Source organism: Dendrobates tinctorius, unplaced genomic scaffold (assembly GCF_039654945.1).
Source record: "Dendrobates tinctorius isolate UK_male_01 unplaced genomic scaffold, ASM3965494v1 ptg000156l, whole genome shotgun sequence".
Taxonomy (NCBI): Eukaryota; Metazoa; Chordata; class Amphibia; order Anura; family Dendrobatidae; genus Dendrobates; species Dendrobates tinctorius.
The window spans coordinates 1141023-1166094 of record NW_027361823.1 but is presented as its reverse complement, the minus strand read 5'-3'; the positions used below and the strand labels follow the sequence as shown (position 1 = coordinate 1166094).

General features: G+C 42.6%; 1 protein-coding gene across 6 annotated transcripts in view; it reads right to left on the bottom strand.

Annotated features, from left to right (window-relative positions):
• LOC141051266 (solute carrier family 22 member 15-like) overlaps positions 1 to 25072 on the bottom strand; it is a 353709-nt gene that overhangs the window by 146401 nt on the left and 182236 nt on the right. For all 6 annotated transcript variants that reach the window (XR_012220613.1, XM_073548125.1, XM_073548124.1 and 3 more), the window contains one exon: positions 18801 to 18886. Coding sequence is in view for 5 of the 6 variants with exons in the window: in XM_073548125.1 (XP_073404226.1) it covers positions 18801 to 18886 (86 nt within the window). In the remaining variant the exon portion in view is untranslated. The remainder of the gene's footprint in view (positions 1 to 18800; positions 18887 to 25072) is intronic.

Below are 25072 nucleotides of genomic sequence, written 5' to 3'. Positions count from 1 at the left end.
TAGCTTACATTTTTAGTCAGAATAGTGGTATAAAGAACAACCCTTTTAGGACATATGACCCCCCCCCCCCTTAGCCAGAACGGAGAGCTGCTAAGAAGCAGCTCTTGATCTAGAGACCAAAGCTTTTTTCACATCATTGTACATGTAAAGCCAAATGTATGCTGTGCACTGCCTGTTGTCAAGAGCAATCTGTCTCCAGCAACAGTGTCAATGGGAAGAGTTACAGGACGCTGAGGGTGCATCTCTCCTGTTCCTAGTCTTTAAGAGCCTGTCTCTTAGGATCAAAGTAGGCAAGCCATTAGACATGGTAGGTGCAAATTAAGCAATGAAGTGAGAGTATGGCCAGGTTCACAAGAGCGTATTTCATGACTGTATATGGATCGCAATGTCTGAACTTACAGCTTCGTGTCTTTGAGACTGTAAGCTCAGGTCGAGAAACCAGAAGTCAGTCAGACTAGTATGGCCCATATACAGACAGTGACAGTGGCATGTAAAAGTTTATGCACCCCTGGTCAAAATGATTGCTATCGTGAACAGTTAAACAAATTGAAGATGAAATGATCTCTAAAAAGCCTAAGGTTTAAAGATCACACATTTCCTTTGTATTTTGGTCAAAAAAAGCCGGATTACTTACCGGTAATGCTCTTTTAATGAGTCCACGACAGCACCCACTGGAGGTATCGGATCCGCCCATTTGGAACAGTAAACCCTACAGGAAAGATAAAAGGGGCGGTCCGCCTTTCCTACTCAGTTTTTCGTTTCAGAGTACCAGAAGGACCGCCAAGGATTAGGCAATGTTCTCTTATTTTAACATCTTTCTTATCCATTATTTGGTTAATATACTTTAACTATTGATATCCTTAGGGGGGGAAGTGAACGGGTGCTGTCGTGGACTCATTAAAAGAGCATTACCGGTAAGTAATCCGGCTTTTTACTCTTCGCCACGACAGCACCCACTGGAGAGATTCCAGAGACCATCACCTGGGTGGGACCACCGTGCCAAGGATAGTCCTGCCAAAGCTTAAGTCAGAGGTTGATGAAAGATCAAGTCTGTAGTGGTTATAGAAGGTAGAAGGGGATGACCAAACTGCCGCCTTACATATAGTTTCAATCGGAACATCTCCCTTTTCCGCCCAAGAGGTTGCCATTGCCCTGGTGGAATGCGCCCTGATGTTCCCTGGAGGATCTTCGTTTTTTGCGGAGTAGGCTAAACGAATGGCCTTCTCTGATCCACCGGGAAATGGTGCTCTTCGTGACTCCATACCCCTTCTTACAGCCCTGAAATGAAACAAATAGGGCCCTACTCTGCCTCCAACTGTTGGACCTCTCAATACATTTTAGGACAGTTCTTTTGACGTCCAGAGTATGGAACTTCTGCTCTTCCGGAGTAGAGGGATTTTTATAGAAGGTTGGGAGGAGTATCTCCTGAGATCTATGGTATTTTGTTGCCACTTTTGGCAGGTAGGCAGGGTCTGGTTTTAATACCAATCTGTCTTGGTATTCTTGGAAAAAGGGTGGATCTATTGACAAGGCCTGGATATCACCCACTCTTCTAGCTGAGGTCAGTGATACTAAGAGGGCCATTTTAAGTGCTAAGTATTTGAAGGGTATTGTGTCGATCGGCTCAAAGGGGTCTACCGTTAGGGCGTCTAAGACCAGATTTAGATCCCATGTAGGGACGGAGGGTATGTGGATTGGAGCTATTCGTTCACATGCTGTAATGAAACGAGTTATCCACTTGTTGCCTGCTATATTATGGCCATATAGTGCTCCTAATGCCGATATTTGTACTCTCAGTGTATTTACTGCTAAGCCTAAGTCTTTCCCCTTCTGCAGAAATTCCAAGATTGGGATTATCGGAACTTCTGCTGTATGAGGTACTGTATGGAATTGAAGAAATTTTTTCCATATTCTAGTGTAAATTTGGGTTGTGGACTGTTTTCTACTTTGTAGTAGTGTAGTAATTAAGGACTCCGAGAATCCTCTTGTCCTCATTAACTGCCTCTCAAATTCCACGCCGTCAAGTGCAAGCTGAGCACTTGAGGGTGGAAAAAGGGGCCTTGGGAGAGTAGATTGGCAGTCGGAAGGATCCAAGGATCTGTTATTGACATAATCTGCAGCCACGAAAACCACGGTCTTTTTGGCCAGAACGGTGCTATTAAGATTATTCTTGCTTTGTCGTCTCTGATCTTCCGAATTACTTGAGGTAGGAGGATCAATGGGGGGGGAACGCATACGCCAGGTTGAAATTCCATGGAGTCAGAAAGGCGTCCAGTATGTCTGGGTGATCTGACGGAGATAGGGAGGCAAATGTTTTTATCTGCCTGTTCTCCTTTGTGGCGAAAAGGTCCACCTCGGGTTGTCCCCATGAGGCTACTATGTCCCTGAAGACCTTCCGATTGAGGCACCACTCTCCTTGTCGTAGAGTGTGTCGGCTTAGGAAGTCTGCCTTTTGATTGCTCTCGCCTCTGATATGAAGGGCCGAGAGGGACAAAAAATAGCTTTCTGCTAAGTTTAAAATTCTTGACGCTGAAGACATCAGAGTCTCTGATCGAGTTCCTCCTTGTCTGTTTATATATGCCACTGTGGTGGTGTTGTCCGACAGGATCCTTACATGCTTCTGTTGGAGCTGCGGAAGGAAGTTGTATAGAGCATAGAACACTGCAGTCAGTTCTTTTAAATTAGATGAGTAATCGCATTCCTCTTTACTCCACCTTCCCTGACGAAACCCATTCTCCATGTGGGCTCCCCAGCCCTGGGGACTGGCATCGGTGGTTACGATACAGGATGGAACTATAACCCATGGAACTCCTGAACATAAATGGTTATCGTCTAACCACCACTCTAGGGAAGTCAAGACTTCTTGTGACAGGGTTATTTTGCTCTGCAAATGACCACTATGTCGCTTATCCTCTTGGAGGATCTGGTGTTGTAGCGTACGGACATGGTACTGGGCCCACCGGACTGCCGGGGTGCAAGAATTTAGTGATCCTAATAGTGACATTGCTTCTCTCAAGGATACACGTGGTTTATCTATAGCTGTTTGTATTTTTTGTTTTGTGAGGGTGATTTTTACCTGAGGTAGTAGACATCTCTGGGTCAAGGAATCTAGATGAAATCCCAGAAATGTCTGGAGAGATTGCGGATCGAGTCTGGACTTTTGGATATTGATGATCCAGCCAAGGCTCTGAAAAGAGGAGATTGCGTCAGTTACGCGTTCAGTACATTGTTTGACTGAATTCCCAATTATTAGGAAGTCGTCTAGATATGGCACAATTAGTGTGTCTTTTTGGCGAAGGTAGGCCATCACTTCTGCCATCACCTTGGTAAATATTCTTGGTGCCGTGGAAAGCCCGAAGGGCATTGCCGCGTATTGGAAATGACGAATCCTTCCCTCGACTTCCACTGCGACTCTTAGGTATTTCTGGAATCTGTTGTGTATAGGGAGATGATAATAAGCATCTTTTAAATCAATCCCTGCCATTACGCAATTTGGGAAAAGAAGCTTTATAGTGGATCTAATTGATTCCATTTTGAAATTATAATTTTTTATAAATGAATTTAGCTTCTTTAAATTAATAATGGTTCTAAACGTACCGTCTGGTTTAGGCACCAAAAACAGGGGAGAGTAAAAACCTCTACCCTGTTGTTCCTCAGGGACGTCAACTAAAACTTTTTTAGCTAATAGGACTCGAATCTCGTCTTTGAGAGCCTTTTGCTGAAGTGAGGAATTAAGGCGAGTTATAACAAAGAACTCATAGGGGATCCGAAGGAATTCAATCTTTATTCCTTCCTTGATTATGTTCAAAATCCATGGGTTTAACGTAATTTGTTCCCACTTGGTAAAAAAAATTTTTAATCTACCCCCAACTGGTGGGTCTAAACTCTTAATTTATATCTCTCCTATATGTTGGCCCTCTGAAGATGGTACCCTTCCGCTTTTCGTCTTTCGTGGCCCATCTGTTCGTTCTGTTCGATTGCCTTCTTCTCCCGAATGGCCGTCTTTTAAAGGTTTTCCTATAAAACGGAATGGGAGAATCACTGAAGGCCTTTTTCCTTTCTTTTGCCTTGGCGAGAATTTCGTCTAAGGCTTTTCCAAAGAGGAACTCACCCTCGCATGGGGTTGCACTAATTTTGGATTTTGATTTTGCATCCCCTTTCCAGCTCTTTATCCACAGCGCGCGTCTGGCGTTATTCACCAGGGCTGCCGACCTCGCTGCCAGTCTTAGGGTGTCCGCTGAAGCGTCTGCCATAAAGGCAGCTGCACCTCTTATCAACGGGATGGCTGCACGCAGTTTCTCCCTTGACACTCTTTGCTCAATCTGCTGGTCTAATTGATCTAGCCATACCAGCATTGATCTAGCCGTACATGTGCTGGCTATTGCGGGTTTGAATACCCCGATGGTGGATTCCCAGGACCTTTTGAGCGAAGATTCAGCCTTTCGGTCTAATGGGTCTGCTAACAATCCTGCGTCCTCGACCGGGATCGAGGTCTGTTTGGAAGTGGAGGATATGACGGCATCCACCTTTGGTACTTTAGTCCATTTTAATAGATCTTCATCAGTGAACGGGTATTTCCGTTTTGAAGCTGATGGGAGAAAACCCCTCTGGTCGTGTTTCTCCCACTCTCTTTTGATGAGGTCCTTAATTGCCGGTATCACCGGAAATGATCTCCTCTTTTTCTCTGCCAATCCCGCAAACATAATGTCCTGCGCGGTTTGGGCTCCCCTTTCTTCTTCACATCCCATAGTATTTCTAACCGCTTTTACAAGGTTATCTACGCTGTCCAGTGGAAAACATGCGCATCCTTCCATCTCCGAGGATGACGATGAGGACGTGGATGCGGAGCCTGAGTTTAACTCCTGTTCTTCCTCTGACTCTGAACTAACAGTGACCTGTTTCTTATGACTGGACTCTGCGGGAGTGCTGGCGCGGTTGATGGCTTGTATTTCCTCCCTAATTATGGCTCGGATATCTTTGGAAGATATCGTCGACCCCTGCCTGGTCTCTTTCATGCATTGTTTGCAGAGTTTTTTGGGGTAGGAGTCAGGGAGAGGATCTGAACATAATGCGCATTCTTTATGTTTAGTTTTTTCTTTTTTCTTTGACTGAAGCGAGAGGTCAAAGGTAAAGAGAGAGAGGGGGGGGGGAGGGAGGAGGTTAGCTTAATAGGTAGAGTATATACTTTGCACACTCACCCAGTGAAGCTTAATACCGGGTCGGATGGCTGAGACGGTCTGGATCGGGTTTCTGCTGCCTCGCTCCTGCGGGCAGTCTCTGTCCTGGCGCTGCGGTCCCTGGTGGAGTTGCCCCCAGCTGAATCCCCTGCTGGGGTTTGCGACTCTGCGGGGGACGACATGGTTCCAACGATGCAGCGCTGCAGCGCTGTTTTATCTTTCTTCTTGTCGTGCCCCCGGAAGTCGCCCTGTCACAGGGCGCATGCGCCGCGTCATCGCCATCCTACCCCAGAAGTTCAACCATTACTTCCGGGGTATAGGAGCGTCGGGTGCCGGCCGGCTTCCGCGCCACCGCTACTCACACGCGCGGCTCGCGCGCTCATGGCCTCACCTCCACGCTATATCCCCACCGATTGGGGGGGGGGATCCCCCGGATGCCGGACCGGCCCGGCCCGCTCCCTGGTAAGACCGGGCGGCCCTCCCCGGACCCGGTCATTACCACTATGCCATCAGACGAGGGGGGAGCCGTCAAACGGAATCTCCCCCGACGCTGCTTCCGGACCGCAGCCCCTGCCGTTCCCGAGGAGACCGCACAGGCGGATGCATGGCCCGGGTAAGATCCTGCAGGATCCTGCTCCATTTGGAACAGGAAACCAAAACTGAGGAGGAAAGGCGGACCGCCCCTTTTATCTTTCCTGTAGGGTTTCCTGTTCCAAATGGGCGGATCCAATACCTCCAGTGGGTGCTGTCGTGGCGAAGAGTAAAAAGTCATTTTTTACATTTTAAAAATTATAAAAAGAATAAATGGGCAGATCCTAAAGTTTTGGCACCCTTGGAGACTTGTGTGCTCAGATAACTTTGACTAAAGTTTCAGACCTTAATTAGCCTGTTAGTTTTAGGGTGTGTGCACACACTGCGGATTGTCCTGCAGAATTTTCCGCACAGATATGTGTAAATCCGCAGGTCAAAAGACTTGCAGTTTAGCTGCAGATTTTCTGCGGTTTGACACCTGCCATGGAGCAGGTGCCAAACCGCAGCGGAATCCGCACAAAGAATTGACATGCTGCGGTTCTGAAACTGCAGCAAATCCGCGGGGAAAATTCAGCACCGTGTGCACTGCGGATTTCTATTTCGATTGATTATAATGGTACTGTACACTGCAGCAGAAACTGTGTGCACACACCCTTATGGTTTGTTCACTATCATTAGGAAAGGCCAGGTCATGCAAATTTCCCAACTTTATAAAAATCCAGCCTCCTTTAACCTTGTGCCAAAAAACTGCAGCCATGGGTTATTCTAAGCAGCTGCCTAGCACTATGAAAATGAAAATGGTGGAGGTCTACAAAGCAGGAGAAGGCTATAAGAATATAGCAAAATGTTTTCAAGGTGCCCTTTCCTCAGTTCGAAATGTAATTAAGAAATGGCAGATAAAAGAAACAGTGGAAGTCAAGAGAAGGTCGGGATGACCAAGCAGAATTTCAGTAAGAGCTGCTCGTAGGATTGCTAGAGAGGCAAATCATAACCACTGCTTGGATGCAAAAGACCTTTAGAAAGATTAGCAGACTCTGGAGTTGTGGTATATTGCTCTACTGTGAGACAGAGACCTGCAAAAATATGGCCTTCATGGAAGTCAACAGAATAAAACCTCTCCTGTGTCTTCACCATAAAATTCAGAGTCAAAAGTATGAAAAAGAACATCTAAACAAGCCTGATGCATTTTGGAAACAAGTCTTGTGGATCGATGAGGTTAAAATAGAACTCTTTGGCCACAACGCTCAAAAGGTATGTGTGGAGAAGGGCACAGAATTTCAGGAAAAGAACATCTCGCAAACCATTATGCATGGGGTGGATCAATCATGCTTTGGGGTTGTGTTGCAGCCAGAGCACATTTCATGGGTAAAGGGGAGAAGTAATTCAATGAAATTTCAACACATTCTTGATGCAAACATAACACTATCTGTAAAACAGCTGAAGATGAAAAGAGGATGGCATCTACAATTGGATAATGATCCTAAACACACGTCAAAATTCACAATAGACGACCTCAAAAGGCATAAACTGAAGGTTTTACAATGGCCCTCACAGTCCCCTGATCTGAAATTCATTGAAAATCTGTGGCTTAACCTGAAAATAGCAGTGCATGCAAGACAAACCTGGAATCTTACAGAACAGGAAGAATTTTCCAAGGAAAATGGATGAAAATCCCTCAAACATGAATTGAAAGATTTTTGGCTGGCAACAAAAATCCTTTATAAGCTGTGATACTTGCAAAAATGGGTGTTACTTGGTACTAACCATGCAGGGTGCCCAAACTTCTGCATCTGACCATTTTCCTTGCTGTAATTTTTTAAAATGTAAAAGATGAAAATATATATTTTTTGCCTAAAATACAAAGGAACGGTGTCATCTTTAACTTTAGGCGTTTTATAGATCATTTCATCTTTAACTTGCTTAACGGCTCAGAATAACAGTAGTTTTGACCAGGGGTGCACAAACTTTTACACGCCACTGTATAGTGCTGACAGAATGCTATGCCAAGTTGAAAAGAGATACTGCAGAGCATGAGAATCAGGACAGTTCTTGGTCATATTATTCTTTTACTGTATGTGCAACAAAAGCGCTGCGGAATATGTTGGCGCTATATAAATAAAGATTATTATTATTATTATTAACTTGTGGGATATGAGCAGCAGCAATACCATGCCTTGCAGGTTTTCTGTGAAAAGACAAATAATTGATTATGGGGCTGATTTCATCTCCTGACTTTATTGATTTCTTGTCTGCATGTTATGCAGTTTCTGCCACAATTATACTGCAAGAACCATATTTACTGCATATAATGTACATGCAAACTTTAAAGTGTAGTTAACAGCGTGGCCACAATCAACAGCACATACCACTTTAGGAGTCTGGTAATCAAATTCCGAATCTGGAGCAGTATGTGGAACAGAAGAAGAGTGGCTCAGAAAATGTACAAACCTACAGTCCTTTGTGCAATGCAGATAGATTGCTCTGTTAATTAAGAAAATCTTTTTAGGGCAGGAAGAAAAAAAAAATAGAAACAAACATCATTCTCAAACTGTAGCTTTCAGCATCTCACGGTCATAAAATATGCACAAGGAGTAGTTGTCTTGGGTGCAACTTTGCTTAAGGACTCGTGTCCAAAAGCAAATACATTCATGTAACTTCTTTGCTAGCAAGACAAATCTTTATTCATTATTAAATAGTCACCCCGTAACGATCAACAATGAATATTATATGTACGGCTGTAAAAAAGTTAAAAGACTGTGAAAGTGAGGACTAGCAACCACTAAGCGTAGAAGAGGACACCGGGCAAGAGAGCCTACGCGAGGATATTACTCTTGTTTGCTTAAAAGCAGACAATACTTTAGGCTGTGTGCACACGCTGCGGATTCTACCGCAGATCTGCAGCGGATTTGGCCCTGCGGGTCCGCAGCAGATTCTGCTGCGTTGTACAGTAGCATTATATTCAATGTAAAATGAAAAATGCTGTTCACATGCTGCGGATAAAATACGCAGCATAAACGCTGCGGGTTCATTTCCGCAGCATGTCAATTCTTTGTGCGGATCTGCAGCGTTTCTGCACCCATTGACTTGCATTGAGTCGGGCACATCCGCAGGTCTAAAAAAGATAAAAAGATCTGCGGTTTTGCTGCGGACGAAACGCTGCAGATCGGGAGGGAAGAGTGTGGGCCGAGTGTGGGTGGTGGGTGACTGTGTGCGTGTATGGTGTGTGGGCGGTGACTGTGCGTGTATGGGCCTATGTGTGTGTGAGGGGGGATCTGCGGTGGTTGCCGGGGCTGTCCGGGGGGGGTCTGAGGGACTGTGCAGGGGTTGCCGAGGCTGTGTGGGGGTCTGCGGTGGTTGCTGGGGCTGTCCAGGGGGTCTGCGGGGGTTGCTGGGGCTGTGTGGGGGTTGCCGGGGGGGGTCTGTATGAAGGGGCTGTGTCTGTATGCAGGCATCGCCCTACGCCTGCTACAGTGACAGTGAGAGACACATTAGTCAATGATGGGACAGTAGTAGTCCGGCTAATGTGTTGAATGTACAAAAAAAAAAAAAACATACAGAACATACAACATATAACATACAGAACATACATATAACATACAACACATAACAGAGTACATAATCACCAATCATCTAATCCCCAAAGCCATCAATCACCTGTAATAAAAATAAAATAATAAAACAACCTAAACTTACCTTTCCGCTGTAGTCCAGTTAATAACAAGGGTCCCACGATGATCTCCAGTGTAGAACACTAACATCGGGTGATGTCAATGCTCTACAGGGGCTCCGGCGATTAAATGACAAAATGGGTATCCCTCTGCTGCCGAGAAAAAGGTCCTGTAACCCTAATTCTCATGCAGCATTGCTGTAAAGTAAGAGCCTGAACTCCGGTAACCTCAGTGATGCACTGCAGGAGCCATTGTCTCCTGTCAGTTCACCACTGGGAGGCCCTATAGAGCAGTGACATCACCTGATGTCACTGCTCTATAGGGGAAATCGTCGAGGGACACTCGTTATTAATTGGACTGCGTCGGACAGGGAGTATACGGTTGGTTTATTTTTTTTTTACTTTTTATTATAGGAGACCGAGGGCGTCGCTTGGATCTGGGCGTGCAATAAAAATATGAAAACAGTGTTGTGTTTTATTTCATTAAAATACTTTAGTCTTATGTGTGTTTTTTTTTAATCCTTTCAAAAGATTAATAATGGATAGGTGTCTTATTGACGCCCCTCCATTATTAACCGGGCTTAATGTCACCTTACAATAGCAAGGTGACATTAACCCCTTATTACCCCATATCCCATCGATACACGGGAGTGGGAATGGAGGGGCTAAGTGTCAGAATTGGCACATCTTAGAGATGCGCCATTTCTGGGGCGGCTGCGCGCTTGTATTTGTTTGTAGCGGGGAGGGTCCAATATCCATGGCCCCTCCCTAGGCTATGAATATCAGCCCGCAGTTGTCTGCGTAGCCTTTCTGGCTATAAAATATAGGGGGTCCGCACGTCATTTTTTGGGGGGATCCCCCGATTTTAATAGCCAGTAAAGGCTATGCAGACAGCTGCGGGCTGATATTCATAGCCTGGGAAGGGGCCATGGGTATTTCCCCCTTCCCAGGCTACAAATATTGGCCCCCAGCTGTCGGCCTTCCCCCTCTGGCGCAGAAAAAGGCGCAGGAGCCAACGCCATTTTTTTTTTTCAGTTTTTTTTTTTTTAAATGAAACATTGTTCATTAATAAACATGGATATGGATATACTGTATCTATGGATATATGTATAGATATATTTATGGATATATCTATAGATAGATATAGATACAGAGATAGATATGGGATAGATACATATATATATCTATCCCATATCTATCCATCCCATATCTATCTATCCCGTATCTATCTATCTCAAATTTATCTATCCCACATCTATCTATCCCATATCTATCTATCTATCCCACATCTATCTATCCCATATCTATCTATCTCATATCTACCTATCTATCTCATATCTATCTATCCCATATCTATCCATCTATCCCATATCTATCCCATATCTATCCATCCCATATCTATCTATCCCATATCTACAGTATCTATCCCATATCTACAGTATCTATCCCATATCTATCTACAGTTAGGTCCAGTTTAAGTTCAGACTTTCAGCTTTCATTTGAGGGTATCCACATTAAAATTGGATGAATGGTTTAGGAGTTTCAGCTCCTTAACATGTGCCACCCTGTTTTTAAAGGGACCAAAAGTAATTGGACAGATTAAATAATTGTAAATAAAATGTTCATTTCTAGTACTTGGTTGAAAACCCTTTGTTGGCAATGACTGCCTGAAGTCTTGAACTCATGGACATCACCAGACGCTGTGTTTCCTCCTTTTTGATGCTCTGCCAGGCCTTCACTGCGGTGGTTTTCAGTTGCTGTTTGTTTGTGGGCCTTTCTGTCTGAAGTTTAGTTTTTAACAAGTGAAATGCATGCTCAATTGGGTTGAGATCAGGGAGACCAGTCAACGAAAACACTGCAATATACTATAGGAACAAAAAAAGCGCAATAGGGTCTTATCCGGGTTAATATTAAAGGATTAAAAGGAATTCACTCACCTATTTGTAGGAGAGATCAAGCACATGAGATTCGTAGTCAGCTGCTGCACGTCCAAAGGTCAACCAAGTGACCGCTGATACATCAATTCTTATGGAACTAATTTATGGACTTCCATGTACTGCTCGACAAAATACAGAATCCCAATTATGGTGAAAGATTAATCATTTATTTCCAACGCGTTTCAAAGTAAGGACTACTTCTTCCTCAGGGGATGACAAACATGGAGCCTCACTTAAGGGTCCCTCCCTGGAGGAAGATCTGGCTAGTCCCATGTTTGAGACTCTTAAATGAGGCTCCACGGACTTTATTTGTATATTTGTATTTCCCAGGGAGCAATGCACCTAGGATTTCACTGATTGAGCGCCTTTGCTGGCTGCCGCAGTGTTTTCTTTGACTGGTCTCCCTGAGGTCAGTGATTGTTTCGTGATGTTGGTCTACTAGGCATTGCTCCCACTTAGCCAGAATCCTACTCCACACTGATGAGGGGCAACACCCCGAAACAGCCGCCTGTGGATGGATACCTGGCCTTGGTATTTCCCTTGTCATATCTGTAAACTCGTAAAGAGCTGGATGTTGACTTAAAGGGCCACTTAATATGGTGGTAATGGTGGTTTCCGAAAGGAGCCACCCCTTGGCTGGGTCCCTCCCTGGAGGAAGATCTGGCTAGTCCTGTGTTTGAGACTCTTAAATGAGGCTCCATGGACTTTATTTGCATATTCGTATTTCCCAGGGAGCAATGCACTTAGGATTTCACTGATTGAGCGCCTTTGCCGGCTGCCGCAGTGTTTTCTTTGACTGGTCTCCCTGAGGTCAGTGATTGTTTCGTAATTGAGAATGACATAACGAAGGGATTGCCCACACCTGTCCATGAAATAGCCTTGGAGTCAATTGTCCAATTACTTTTGGTCCCTTTAAAAACCAGGGTGGCACATGTTAAGGAGCTGAAACTCCTAAACCCTTCATCCAATTTTAATGTGTACCCTCAAATGAAAGCTGAAAGTCTGACCTTCAACTGCATCTGAATTGTTTTGTTTAAAATTCATTGTGGTAATGTCTAGAATCAAAATTAGAAAAATGTTGTCTCTGTTCAAATATATATGGACCTAACTGTATCCCATATCTATCTATCTATCTATCTATCTATCTATCTATCTATCTATCTATCCCATATCTATCCCATATCTCATATCTATCTATCCATCTAACCCATATCTATCTATCCCATATCTATCCATCTAACCCATATCTATCCATCTATCCCATATCTATCTATCTATCCCATATCTATCTATCCCATATCTATCTATCTATCCAATATCTATCTATCTATCCAATATCTATCTATGCCATATCTATGCCATATCTATCTATGCCATATCTATCTATTCCATATCTATCTATTTGTCTATCTGTGTGTAATGGAGTGTGGGTTGGACAAATGTAAAAGAGGAGGTTTGACAGAAATGACATCACAAATCTTTTTTTTTTGTTAAATAACATCTTTATTTAGCTTACAAAAACTTATACAAATCCGCGTGTAAAAAAACACATGAAAAACCGCATCAAAAACGCACCTGCGTTTTCTGCCAAGAGATGCGGAAAATTCCGCTCTGGAATCTGCAACGTGTGCACATACACTTAGGGTGGTTTTACACATCGGAAGTCACATACAAATTCAAAGAGCGAGTGGCACATGAGCAACCAGCTCTTCATTCCAGACAGTCAGAAACACATCCATGTTCTCGACGTTCAGTGGAAGGACTCACACCCATCAAACATTTAGGGCATATCCAGGGGATAAATGTTCATGATGGGACAACTAGTTGAATATTTTCTCCATGTCTGAAATCAAACATTTTATCATCACCTAGAATACCTTGAAAAAGTATTCATAGCCCATTAACTTTTCCAGTTTTACAACCACAATTCTATTTTATTGGGATTTTATGTGATATGTCAACACAAAGCAGCAAGTATTTGTAAAGTGCAAAGGATACATGGTTTTCTAAATATTTTAAAACTACAAAATCTGAAAATTGTGAAATGCATTTGTATTCAGCCCCCTGTAGTCTGATACCTGCTATATGAAATCCTGAGAGACTAATTGCCTCCAGAAGTCTCATAATTAGTAAGTTGAGTCCACCAGTTTGTAATTTATTCTTAGGACAACTCCAGATGTTCTGTGAAGGCCTCAGAGATTTGGTTTGAGAATCTTAGGGACCAAACAGCATGATAAAAACCAAGGAAAGCACCAGGACAAGTCAGAGATAAAGATGTGGAGAAGAATAAAGCAAGGTTAGGTTATAAAAAAAATGAGCAAGTTCTGAACATCTCACAGAGCACTGATCAAGCCATCATCGAAAAATGAAAGTAGTATGGCACATCTGCAAAACTACAAAGCCATGGATGAACTTAAACTGACATCCCAAGCAAGGAAAGCACCAAATAGAAAAGCAGGCATGAGGCCCATGGTCACTCTGTAGGACCGGCAGAGAACCACAGCTCAGGAGGGAGAATCAGTCAACAGGACAACTATTCGTTGTACAGTCTACAAATCTGACCTTTACAGAAGAAAAGCAAGAAGAAAGCCATTTTTGAAAGCAAGCCATAAGAAGTCCCATTTGAAGTTTGCAAAAAGCGGCTCCGTGGTTAGCACTGTAGCCTTGCAGCATTGGGGTCCTGGGTAAAAATGTCAGCCTCTAGATGTGCAAAGCTGGTAGAGACATACCCCAAAAGATGTGCGACAGCAAATACAGGGAAAGCTGGTCCTACAAAGTATTCACTCAGGTGGCTGAATTCAAATGAACATCACAAATTCAGATTTACATTTTAAAAATATTTAGAAAGCTATGAATCATTTCCTTTACACTTCACAAATACGTACTACTTTATTGAGATTTTATTTGATATAACTATACAAAGTACATTTTGTAGGAAAGTTCACAGGATATGATTACTTTTCCAAGGCATTGTACTCACAGGCAGAATACAGGCTTCTGAAGCTACACCAAAGAAAAGATTAAAGATGTTCTACAAGAATGTAACCTAATGACCATCCTAATCACGTGTCAAGACGGGCTGTGATCTAAAGAAACACAGCTCCTCAGACCAATATCTCAACTAAGAGGAGCTGTACTGTAAGCACACATACCTCTGTGAGCTAAGAAGGAATATGACAGGAGAATACATATATCTTCTTACTGACGGAGTATAAAGGCTTTTTTTTTCTACAGCCTCAGTCCTCCATGCTCAGTCAGCTGAGAAGATTTATTTCTTCTCCTGTCAAACACTTCTCCTAGCTCCCGTGTGTGTTTATGATACTTTATGATCAGACTGCAGCCCATCCTGACATGTGACTGGGATGAGCTGCCATTTGAATTATGTGACAGGGCCATTTTATTACATGCTTCGAGAACTCCTCAAAAGGGTTCTCAAGCCATATGATATTACTAACCTATCCTTAAGGGCATGTCACACTAAGAGATATCGCTAGCAATATCGCTATAACTTGTGACGTTATAGCGATATTGCTAGCGATATCGCTGTGTGTGATACTTACCTACGACCCGCTCCCCCGCTGGTTATCGCTGATCGCGCGAGAACGTCCAGGACCGTTTCTCGTCATCAGCTTCCTGCGGCGCTTCCTGTGGAGAGACGAGCAACGAGCGTTTGAGCCGGGCGGGAGGACGCAGGATCGCCTGGTGTGACAGGTAAGTAGCGACCCCCATCCCCAGCGATGTCGCTGGTGAGATCTGCCTGTGTGGCAGCTCACTAGCGACCACTTAGCGATGTACCAGCGATCCTGACGGCGTCATATCGCTGGTTGGGATCGCTGGTACATCGCTAAGTGTGACAGTAGCTTTAGGATAGGCTATCAATGTCAGATTGATTGGATTAGACTCTTGGAAAATCACATTGATCAGTTGGTATTGGCTCTTTCAGAGGTCAGATGTAAACATTGAAGAAAGTGGCAAATCTTAGATTAATGACTGATCTAATGGATAGATTATCAATATAGTATGTTCGTACAATCCCCATATGAGGCCTTAACTCTTTTTTTGCTAGGTAGCAAACCCATACATGGCTACTACTTTTTCATTTTTCTGACACTAAATGATTGGGTAGATCTGTAGCTGCAATGTTGAAGTGTGCACATCGCCATCTCAGGTGTGGCATAAAAGAATAAAAGAAGCATTAAGAAAAAGTACATTAAGTGGACAACTTGGAAGAAATTAAATAAATGATCAAGTTTAAGGGGTTTTCCCCATTTTCAAATTTCTCTAGCCCATAAGAGATGCTGAACTCAGTGACTGAAGTGGTCGCAGAAGTAGTCATGAAGTCACCGATGCAGCCAGTCAACAATCAACTGGAGCAGCGGCAGAGAATCGTCGCTGCAGGAAAAGAACGCTTATTATTTTAGCTAGTGCAAGTCTATAGGCTGAAAAGCAGAAAACCCCTTCAAATAAACTTCACACTCCTGGACAATTCCCCTAGGGCAATTCCTCTTTCACGTGATATTAAATTCGGCACTCAAAGGAGACCCAATCAGTCTGGAAATCAGTAACACTTCTCCCATTTATGAATGACATTTCTGAAAATCATTTTGTCAAGATTACTTCATTAACTATGCAAAGTAATAAAAAGCAACATAACCTTGCAGCTAACACGGTCATAATGGAAATTATCATTGCTCTAATTCTTTTATTATTTAAAAAAAAACACAGATACAGATTCTCTGACTTTTCAAAAATACATCCATCTTTAATGAGGGCAGCCTTTTATTTCAGTAATAGAATCAGAGATGGCTTCTGTGAAGTAAATAACATCTGAGTCCTGTTCCAGTTTGTGGTTATGCATATGAAGGATGTCTGATCCTCTTTCAAGAAGACACTTTATCTTTACCGAAAATTCTTCTTTAATTTACTCTAAATTAAATTAAGAACGATTTGAACTAACTGCTCGGGGTTATCCATCTCAATATCACCGCGCTGCCAACAGTCATCACATGAATATTAAGGGAACGGTTTTTGCTGCAAAATTTAACAGAACTATAAAAGCTTCCAAAGTGAAAATGCAACAAGAGTTCTATGAAGGTTTGATGGCCAACATCTAAAGTGCTGCATAGGAGATTAGGCTGAATGATGTACCCAATAGCCGGCACCAGATGTGCACTTTCAGAGGTGGCACCAACGCTATATTCCCATTACACTTCTACATGGATTTAAAAGGTGAACTTTGATGTGTTGGGTTATGAGTCTGTCAAAAGTATGATTTTTGTGACATCTGTAGCTTTCAAAGTAATGTAAGCTCCCTACGGAAGCAAACAGGGCGGCCAACTGAGGCGTCTCAGTCTTCAATGATATAACTGTTAACTGTTTAAATACATGAGTTAAGCCCAAAATCTAAATCAGGTAACCAAGTGTCTACAGCACACATTCCCAACCTTTTCTTGTCCCAGGGCCACACTGGCAGACTGAATCAATCACGTAAGATGTAACACACCAGAGAGGTATATTACCAGATTGGACATTTATGCCATAATCAATCACGTAAGATGTAACAAACCAGAGAGGTATATTACCAGATTGGACATTTATGCCATAATTGTACGCAAGCATGGCAGTGGCTTAAAAATGGTGGAAGTTCTAAAAATGGCTACCATAGACAGACTTAGCATAAGGCACTCCGTTCACCAGATCCCAGGGGTTGCTCTGGCCTTCAACCTTAAACATCTGTACAGGAATCTAGACTTACACAGGGGACCCTGGAATGGGGCCACAGAGTCTGCTGCTATTTGGTGCTGCAGGCTGGCAGAAAGAATGGTCCAGTAGCGGGATCAGGACCAGAAGGTAGATGTAGACACAAAATCAAAAGGGAGGATTAAAGTCAATAAACTCGCAAGATCAAAATCGGGAAAGTCCACTGGGGAAGCAAGTCAGGCACACAGGGGTTTACCAAAGCTAGTCAAATTATAAATGGCAGTGGATAACAGGATTTTAGAAGCTTATACAGCGTGAAGCCATGCCAAGGTCACACAGCAGGGAACAAACCCTAACAAAAGTTAACTCAAGCTCCCAGCCCAGACGGAACCATAATTCCCAGAGGACGCAAAGCTAGAGTTGTTGCCTGAAATGAGAGCATGGCACCACTCAGTCACAGAAGCAAAAACAGGCAAGACAGGCAACAATAGAGATGTCACACACAATTAAAGAATATTCCATAGGTATGATAAGTTGGAGTCTTGGAAGTGGAACTGGCACCTATCAGGAAAATGTGGGGGGCTTTTTGGCCGTTATTCATACTCCAGAAAGGATGAGACCATGCATGCAAATCTTTTGTTATTATAGTTTATGCAAGGATTTCACTACTCGAGTATAACTACAGTGAGCATAACTATACACCTCTCTACCTCATCTATCCCTCATTACAGTGCAACAAAAAGGTCAAGAGTCTCTGAGCTGCTTAAAAATTGGGATCACAGAAAAGGACACATGGTGCACTATTGGGAGATGATTGGGAGCATCGTGAGCTACAGATCACCCTACACTATAAAGTCAATGTCAAGCAATGTTGACAACATGCCAAGCAAGAGACCCCTTTAGAAGTGGGATTAGAACTTCCTTGAATTTAAAAGAAGCGCGCATAATAAAGTTTTTCCTTAAAAGCATTTTGCACCATTTGGAACTTATTATATCTCTGAAGGATGGACAGGTGGGGAGGAGTGGAGAAGTGGGAAAGATTAGAAGCCTTATGTCAATAACAAACCTGATGATTTCCGTCAAAATTTCTCAACCAGTGTGATGAATCTGGCACATTTTAAGGCTGGTAATAAGTTCATACTGCCTAAAAACTCAACAAGATTAATAAATCTGTTTCGAAAGAGCCAAAAAGATTTTCCAGGTGCATATCTCTTCATCTCTACGTACACAGTAGAGTACAATAAAGTATTTGTTGACGTATATCTACCACGGTAATCAACTGCTTTTATTGCTCTAATGGATCCTGAATAAATATGATGTGTGGAGGCAGGCAAAAAATAAAGAAAAGGAAAACACTTAAGGTAACTATAGCTCTAGTTCAACAATGTAGATGGTAGTGGGTCCAAGAGCCGAAACTTCACCAATTGCTCAAACCAAGGGGCTCAGCTTATACATGAGCATGTACAGACCCATAGATGCTACCAAACCCATACCAGACTATGTTCGCTTAAGCTGGGTGTTTCTTCCCGCTGGTATGGGTAATTAGAGGGGGACTTACCTCCCAGACCTCTACAACAGGGGTTACAACAGGTCAAAAATTATTTAATAGTTACACTTTAATGAAGACCATATGAAAAGTCGCTTTACTTTACATTCTAAATAGATCGGAACAACGAAAAAAAATAAAAATGTGATTGTGAAGATGGACAATTGTATCTGACAAAAAAAAAAAACCCTCAACATTTTATCCTTTAAGTGATGGTATTTTTTTTGCTTACAATTACTTACCGTCACGGTCTGTTAAAAACATTGTGAATATACAAGCCAGTCCAGCGAAAATTAGAAACCCAGCCGTAGATTTTCCTCTTCCAGACCTAATAATAATAGTAATAAAAGGATCACTAAAACATTTGCACTTCATTACTAATATCATTTACAAACCTGCATAGCATTTAAAACAAAATCGACAAAGCAAAGAGAAGTAACCAAAAAAACTTGTTAATTCTGTGCTGTAAGTTTCGCGTTGTTGCATTTTTAGATCTTTCCAGCTAACATTTTGGTATAGAGAGGTTTTCTATTTTTTTTAATGTTAGACCCTACTGGAGAGAGAAATGCAACTTTTTTGGGCAACGTTTTAAAAAGTTGCAATTCATAAATCTGGCTTATAGCTCCTGTGCATGGCTAACTGCGCTCACTTTTGCCTACGTGTTAGAAAACTGATGTCTTTTGCGTCAAAACGGTGTGGAACATAATGTGAACCTCTCCAAAGCCATAACATTTTGGAAAAAAGCCTTGATGAATTATCTTGATTCATATGGTGTAACCAGCAATGGATGCTATTTTTAGGGCAGGTGCACACAACCGTAAAAAAATCATATACGGTAAGTGCTATCTGACCTTTTGATGAATTGCGCTGGTCACTATGTTATTCAAAGTGCACATGTCTGACTTAGTCATCGTTCCAAGGAAAAAGATAGCAGCATGCACAATTTGCCCTCAAGATCAAGAATCGGATGGCAGTCACCCATTAAACTCTATGGGTCCATGGGAAAAAAAATAAAAAAATCGGACTGTACTTGGATGAACATCAGTGTGGTTTGATTTTCAAGGATTGACAATACAGAGAAGGTGGAGAATTCCTTTTTCCCACTTCCGAGAAAATCGGTTCAGAGTCTGATTAGAGTGTGAATCGTACAATCGATCCGATTTTCTCAGATTTAGAGAAATTGGTCGTGTGACCCTATCCTTACATTTCTCAACTTTCTCTGTTCTACTACTACCATAGAATATGAGAAAAATGTTATCAATGCTCGTCCGACCACCAGGATCTCCAACCAATCTGAAGAAATGGTGCTCAATCCCTGCTTAACCTAGGAAGTGTCCATGATTGTATATAGAACGTGGAGAAACATTGACAACTTGCATGACTCTCCTCTATTTATATAACCCTGTGGTCAAACTCCCAGTAATCATTCTTTTATGGCAGATAGATCAAATGCATATTATATATCAAATATTATTCAGAAAAACAACAAGAAAACACAAAATGACAAATTTGCAAAAATACTCTGCAGTAAAAAACATGACAGTAATCAGCAAGTGCTGTATAACAAATACAGGGTATTTAGTCAATACGTTTTTTTTGCAAAAAATGTATACTAAGCCGCTTCACCACGTCACGTTAACCCTTCATGAAGCAGTCCCTATCTAATGTATTTTAAACCTGAACATGTGAACAGTGTCTAAATGAACAGGATACAGACAGGCGCCTCCTAGTATATGGGCTTGTGGTATAAGACAGCTCATTTATGTGCATGTCACACAGGAGAGGGGTGGGGTCTCCCAAACCATGCTTAGCAAGGACAAAACGGATTAAAAACATATGTGACATGCACAAGTTTGAACAAGTCGGTCAGACAATGCTCACACCACCCAATGGCTGAAACACAAGAAAACACAAAATGACAAATTTGCAAAAATACTCTGCAGTAAAAAACATGACAGTAATCAGCAAGTGCTGTATAACAAATACAGGGTATTTAGTCGATACGTTTTTTGCAAAAAATGTATACCAAGCCGCTTCACCACGTCACGGTAACCCTTCACGAAGCAGTCCCTATCTAATGTATTTAAAACCTGAACATGTGAACAGTGTCTAAATGAACAGGATACAGACAGGCGCCTCCTAGTATATGGGCTTATGGTGTAAGACAGCTCATTTATGTGCATGTCACACAGGAGAGGGGTGGGGTATTCAGAAAAAAAACATAATATATTAAAGCAAAATTTACATAAAAACACAACAATAAATATAACAATAATGATAACAAGAAATGTGCATCAACTGCACCACAAATTGCAGTGCAATCCCGGCCCGGTACTAATGATATTAGAAGTTGCGGTTACTGAGCGAGCACAACTAAAAGGCACATCCAATAATGTAATGCTGCATTAGAAAGCGACATTATATCCCTCTGATGTATGACTGTAAAATTCTAGATGATCGCACCACTAATCCACACAGACCCAAACGTGGGTGTATTTCATTAGCCAAGCATTCTGTCTGTATAGAGCAGTAATAAGCAAGAATGTATAGAATCATCTAGCCTGGAGGATGTAGGAAGTAGCTATTAAAGTTGGGGATGAAAAAGACAAGTATAACCTGTAAGGTTCCATTTAATTTGGATTGCATAGTAAAATTGAAACTTTGTTCAAACTTATCTTTCAAAACAAATGGTCTTCCGTAAGCTACTCAATCTAATTAATTAAAACTGTTTATTAACCCTGTACTTCTCACATTTACAATACGTTTGGAGTCAGCTCATTGAAGTCCTTTCAGGCTAAGTGCATTCAAAAACAAAGGGCCGATTCATCAAGAGGCACAGGCCTCTTCATAAATCCGGAACGCCGGACGACTGGTGTACACTTTTGTGTGTGCCTCACCACAAATCCTACTACAGTCCTTGCTAGAGTAAGATTTGTGGCAAAGTGAACACCACTGCTCGTCATGAATGTATGGAGTAGCCTTCATCACGCCCCCATACCACCCAAGCTCTGGCCATTTTTTCATAGCTAGGTAAAAATGGTGCAGAATGTCAAACATTGAAAGATTTTATGTGGGTGTTATGCCCAACAGTAGAAAACATGGATTTGTGGATACATGATTTGAGTGACCCCACCCCTCTCTTGTGTGACATGTACATAAGGAGCTGTCTTGCACCACGTGCCCATACTAGAAAGCGCCTGTCTTAATCCTGCTCATCTAGACACTGTTTATATGTTCAGGTTTTAAATACATTAGATAGGGACTGCTTCAATACGGGTTACCTTGATGAGGTGGAGCAGCTTGGCATACATTTTTTTTGCAAAAAAACACGTATCGACTAAATACCCTGTATTTGTTATTACCTTTTATCAACACTTGCTGACTACTGTCATATGTCTTAATGCAAGGTATTTTTGCACATTTGTCATTCTGTGCTCTTTGTTTGTGTTTCAGTCAGGGTGGTGTGAACATTGTCCAACAGACTTGTTCACATTTGTGCATGTAACATGTGTTTTTAATCCAGTTTGTTTCGTGCTTATGCATGATTTGAGAGACCCCACCCCTCTCTTTGTGTGACATGCACATAGGGAGCTGTCTTGCACCGCGTGCCCATACTAGAAAGCGCCTGTCTTAATCCTGCTCATCTAGACACTGTTCATATGTTCAGGTTTTAAATACATTAGATAGGGACTGCTTCAATACGGGTTACCTTGACGAGGTGGAGCAGCTTGGCATACATTTTTATGCAAAAAAACGTATCGACTAAATACCCTGTACTTGTTATTATCTTTTATCAGCACTTGCTGACTACTGTCATATGTCTTACTGCAAGGTATTTTTGCACATTTGTCATTCTGTGCTCTTTGTTTATGTTGTGAGGTGAAATTTTAACCCCGCGCGTTCCAATTCACTGAACAATTTTGCCCCTATCTACATAATGGGGAAAAAGTGTGTGTGTATCAAGCCCCGCCCCTCATTATGTCATAATGGTTGCCATGGCGACGCTGTTGTCATCATAGGTTGCAAGCCCCGCCGCTCAGTATGATGTCATAATGGTTGACTATGGGATGGAGGATGTGTGATGGGTATATGGGCACTGGACTATGGGATGGAGGATATATATGATGGGTATATGGGCACGGGACTATGGGATGGCGGATATGTATGATGGGTATATGGGCACGGGACTATGGGATGGAGGATATGTATGATGGGTATATGGGCATGGGACTATGGGATAGAGGATGTGTGATGGGTATAAGGGCACTCGACTATTGGATGGATGATATGTATGATGGGTATATGGGCACGGGCCTATGGGATCGTGGATATGTATGATGGGTGTATGGGCACGGGACTATGGGATGGAGGATAATTATAATTTGCTATAACTAACCACAGTTAGTTACTATGCCCGGGCAGCGCCGCGCTCTTCAGCTAATATATATATATCCTCTATCATCATCCTGGCCCCAACCAGCTATATACACTGCACAAAAAAATAAAAGGAACAATAAAACTCTATGTCCTAGATATAACTAAATTAAATATTCCAATTGCAAATCTTTATTCATTATTCTAGCCATAAAGTATAATGCAACCCATAGTTATCTATAAAGTATAATGCAACCCCATAGTCATCCATGTAGTATAATGCATCCCCATAGTCATCCATAAAGTGTAATGCACAGCCAATAGTCATCCATATAGTATAATTCACAGCCCTGTCATCCATGTAGAATAATGCACAGTCCATAGTCATCCATGTAGCATAATGCACACCCCATAGTCATCAATAGAGTATAATGCACCACCATAGTCATGCATATAGTATAATGCACATCCCATAATCATCCATGTAGCATAATGCATACCCCATAATCATCCATGTATAATGCACCCCTATAGTCATCCATAAAGTATAATGTATCCCCATAGTCATCCATGTAGTCTAATGCACAGCCCATAGTTATCCATGTAGTAAAATGCACCCCACAGCCATCCATAAAATATAAGGCATCATCCATATACTAATATGGCCACTGACTTTAAAAAAAACAAAAAAAGAAAAACCTCACCTTCCCTTTGCTCCCCCATCACGCACGTCATCTTGTCAAGCAGGCAGAGAACTTCGGCATCCAACGGTCGCGTATGTCATCAGTGCCATGTATCTCGTGACGTGCATGCCCACATCAGCTGCTGGCCTCTGGTTGGCTAGCAGTGTGCATTGTGGCGCAGACCCGATGTGTCTGTGCACCACAAAACACTTCAACTGGATGCGTGTCCATGTCCAACCTGCCGGGCCCAGTCGCGGTGCGAACCCTTGACCGCGGTCATTACACCTCTGTCCTTACCCACATACCTAGAGTACAAGCCGTCAGGAAAAGTGACAGACTTTGTTTTACCAGTTGCTTTTCAAAACATTATGCAAGAAAAAGAAAAAAAAGCCGACTAATCTCTACAAAGACTAGCAAAGAGCATAAACCCGGAAATAAATATGGACAGTTGTTTCAAGTATTTTTTAGGCAATTTTTGAGGCACTCCAAAAAATTCCTCAAAAATCTGTACTGGTGCTATTATTTTGGATAACCCGCTAAATGTGTTGCATGCTAGCACAGAATAAGGGGCAAATGAAAGAAAGTGTGAGACTATAGGACTGCAGGATTACATTAAACAGAATTTTTTTACTGCTACCAGAGAGCTACTGCTTTGGCCCTGCGGAAACGCAGCAGTTCCGCAGACATGGTACAGTACCATGTTATCCAATGGCATTTCAAAACCGCTGTGCTCACGCTGCGTTTTTTTCCGCACGGTTTTGCTGCGGTTTACAAACCGCAGCATGTCAATTGTTTGTGCGGATTCCGCAGAGGTTTCACACCTTTAACATAGTAGAGGTGTGAAACCGCAGGGCAAAACCGCAGGCTAATCCGCAGGAAAACCGCAGGTCACTTTACCTGCGGTTTTACCTGCGGATCTGCGCGGAAAAGCCCGCAGGTGAATCTGCAGCGTGTGCACATAGCCTTATGCACCAATTCAACAAGTGTTTTACCCGTATGCACCATTTAATGAATTTGGCGCATCTTTTGGCCATGCTCACTCCCCACTAAACTCCACAAATGTGTGAAAAGTTGCTAAAAAATTTAACAAGATTTGGAAGTTTTACACCACATTCTCGCAAAAACTGTATGATGAATCGACGCCTTAAGGGGGTCGATTTTGTGACGTTATAGCGATATCGCTAGCGATATCGCAATGTGTGATACTTACCTCCGAGCGGCTCCCCCGCTGATCACGCGAGAATGTCCGGCTCCATTTCTCATCGTCAGCTTCCTGCTGGGCTTTTTGATGGCGCCGACGAGCGACGCGTGGAGGCGGGCAGGAGGACGTCAGGATCGCTGTGTGTGAAAGGTGAGTATCGTGTGCTGCGTCCCTACTGCATCGCTGTGAGGTCTGCCTGTGTGACAGCTCACTAGCGATCATTTAGCGATGCACCAGCGATCCTGACCGGGTCGGA